Source organism: Salvelinus sp. IW2-2015, unplaced genomic scaffold, assembly GCF_002910315.2.
Source record: "Salvelinus sp. IW2-2015 unplaced genomic scaffold, ASM291031v2 Un_scaffold2347, whole genome shotgun sequence".
Lineage (NCBI taxonomy): Eukaryota > Metazoa > Chordata > Actinopteri > Salmoniformes > Salmonidae > Salvelinus > Salvelinus sp. IW2-2015.
Window position 1 is genome coordinate 98,027 of NW_019943672.1, and position 1,788 is coordinate 99,814.

The 1,788-nt window shown below is 43.3% G+C and overlaps 1 protein-coding gene across 1 annotated transcript in view; it reads right to left on the minus strand.

Moving 5' to 3' along the window:
- The window catches only part of LOC112073735 (FAD synthase-like), a gene marked incomplete at its 5' end in the record, with an annotated part of 16,586 nt that extends 14,799 nt beyond the window's left edge, over positions 1-1,787 (minus strand). Inside the window, one exon of the mRNA XM_024140974.1 lies at positions 1,437-1,787. Within this exon, the coding sequence (XP_023996742.1) occupies positions 1,437-1,787 (351 nt within the window). The remainder of the gene's footprint in view (positions 1-1,436) is intronic.
- Between the last annotated feature and the right edge of the window lies 1 nt (position 1,788).

A 1,788-nucleotide genomic window follows, 5' to 3' on the forward strand; every position in this document is an offset into this window, starting at 1 on the left:
TAATTTGTCTAATTCTCTGTAATAATGGTATGGGAATAATAATGCTTTTTTTTTGTAAAGTGGTCTCTTGCATCAAACACAACAACATTTTCAGTCACCTCGTCTGAARGACAAGTGGATAAACAGGTTAATGTCAAGCCCTGCATGTTTTTTTCAAAGTCTCATGGAATGTAGACCTACATTAAACACCACACATCGGCTGCTACTGTAGGCTGACCGATAGAACAGCTATTTCCATGTACAAATATTATGGAATGCATTTTCTACATTGTTTTTGATGGTAGGCCACTCTGGTAGGCCTACATTATGATCAAATAGCCACAGTAGCCTACTTGACCACTGTCTGAAAACTGTAACTTAAAGCGGGTACAGCCTCAGTAAATGTGCGCTGGAAGTTGCACAGAATTTTCACAACATTCAAGTTTGCACTCAGCAGACCTGAAATTTGCTGAGTGCCAAAAATGTTTTTAGGGAACATTGGTCCATACTTTTGCAGTCATGTCACAAGTGGCGCTATGCTGTCAAATCCGGCCACATATTTCTAGTTTGACCAGCTGTTTTCAGACAATTGTATTTTTTTTCCATTTGGTTGTCATATTGGCAGGTTTGCTAGCAACAAACTATTTAGCTAGCTTCTAGCCTAGTGTTTGATATGCAATGTGATCCTCGTAATGAACAGTGTCGACTGTCCTGGTGAGAAGGCAAACTTTTCTAGCTATACCAGGCAAAATCGGGCATTATCAGCTCATTGTTATCGATTTATTCAAATGAATGTCAATAGAAAACATCTACTTTGCTGTTAATCTTGCTGAAGAGTTTGTGACTGTGTTAGCCATAGCTAGCGGGCYARCTAGCAAGCAAGGGATAAGAATGTTGGCAGCGAGCATGGCAACAGGACAAAGAACAAATGACTGGGTCACGTCCATAAATATCAAACTAATCATAATGAACCACTGGGCCGAGTCTTTAGCAACCAAAATATGAGTATGAATTTGCTTAAATAAGTGAAAATATCAACAATTTTTTTTTTTCCTACCGGTAAATGTGTGCTTAGTATTGTTTTCTTTGGCAAATGTGGTATAAACGGGATAAACAGCTTAAACAAATGCAACAAAATAAACTTTGCTGTTATTCGGCTGCAGAGGTCGGGACTGTGTTGCTGTAGCTAGTTGGCTCCGCCTCATCCCGCTCTGCCATCCGTTGTTTCCAACGTAATGTACAGAACGTGGGCGTTTATCCCTTACATGTTAAAGGAATCAGATGATGCATTTTGCATCATAATGATGATGTGGCAAGTGACGCTTTACTTCTTGAAAGTCCAATATCTTGACTTGACTGCTAACATTCAAAACATTTAGGGACTGTATCAACAGTGGACTAATGAGAAGAAAAAAAACCAAAACATATTTTTTGATTAACAGTAGTCAGCCACTGACCAGTGGGTAGCGTAGTGGCTGTCCAGTCTGAGGGTCAGTGCCGTAGTTGAGCTTGGCCGAGCGGGGGACCATGGCTAGCTTCATGGCTGCACTCTCCCTATCCACCACCCCAAAGAACTCCTCCACCAAACGGGTCAGCTCCGGGTGGGCATGCAGCTCCTCCTCGAATGCCATGGCAACGCTCTCAAAGGTGACGTCATCGTGGGTGGGGCCTATTCCCCCAGAGGTGAGCAGGTGTGTGTACTGTGGGGCCAGGAGGGCCACCTCCTTCGAGATGACCTCCTGCTGGTCAGGGATTACTGTGACACGCTGGACACACACTCCCAGCTTCCTCAGCGCTCGTGACAGGAAG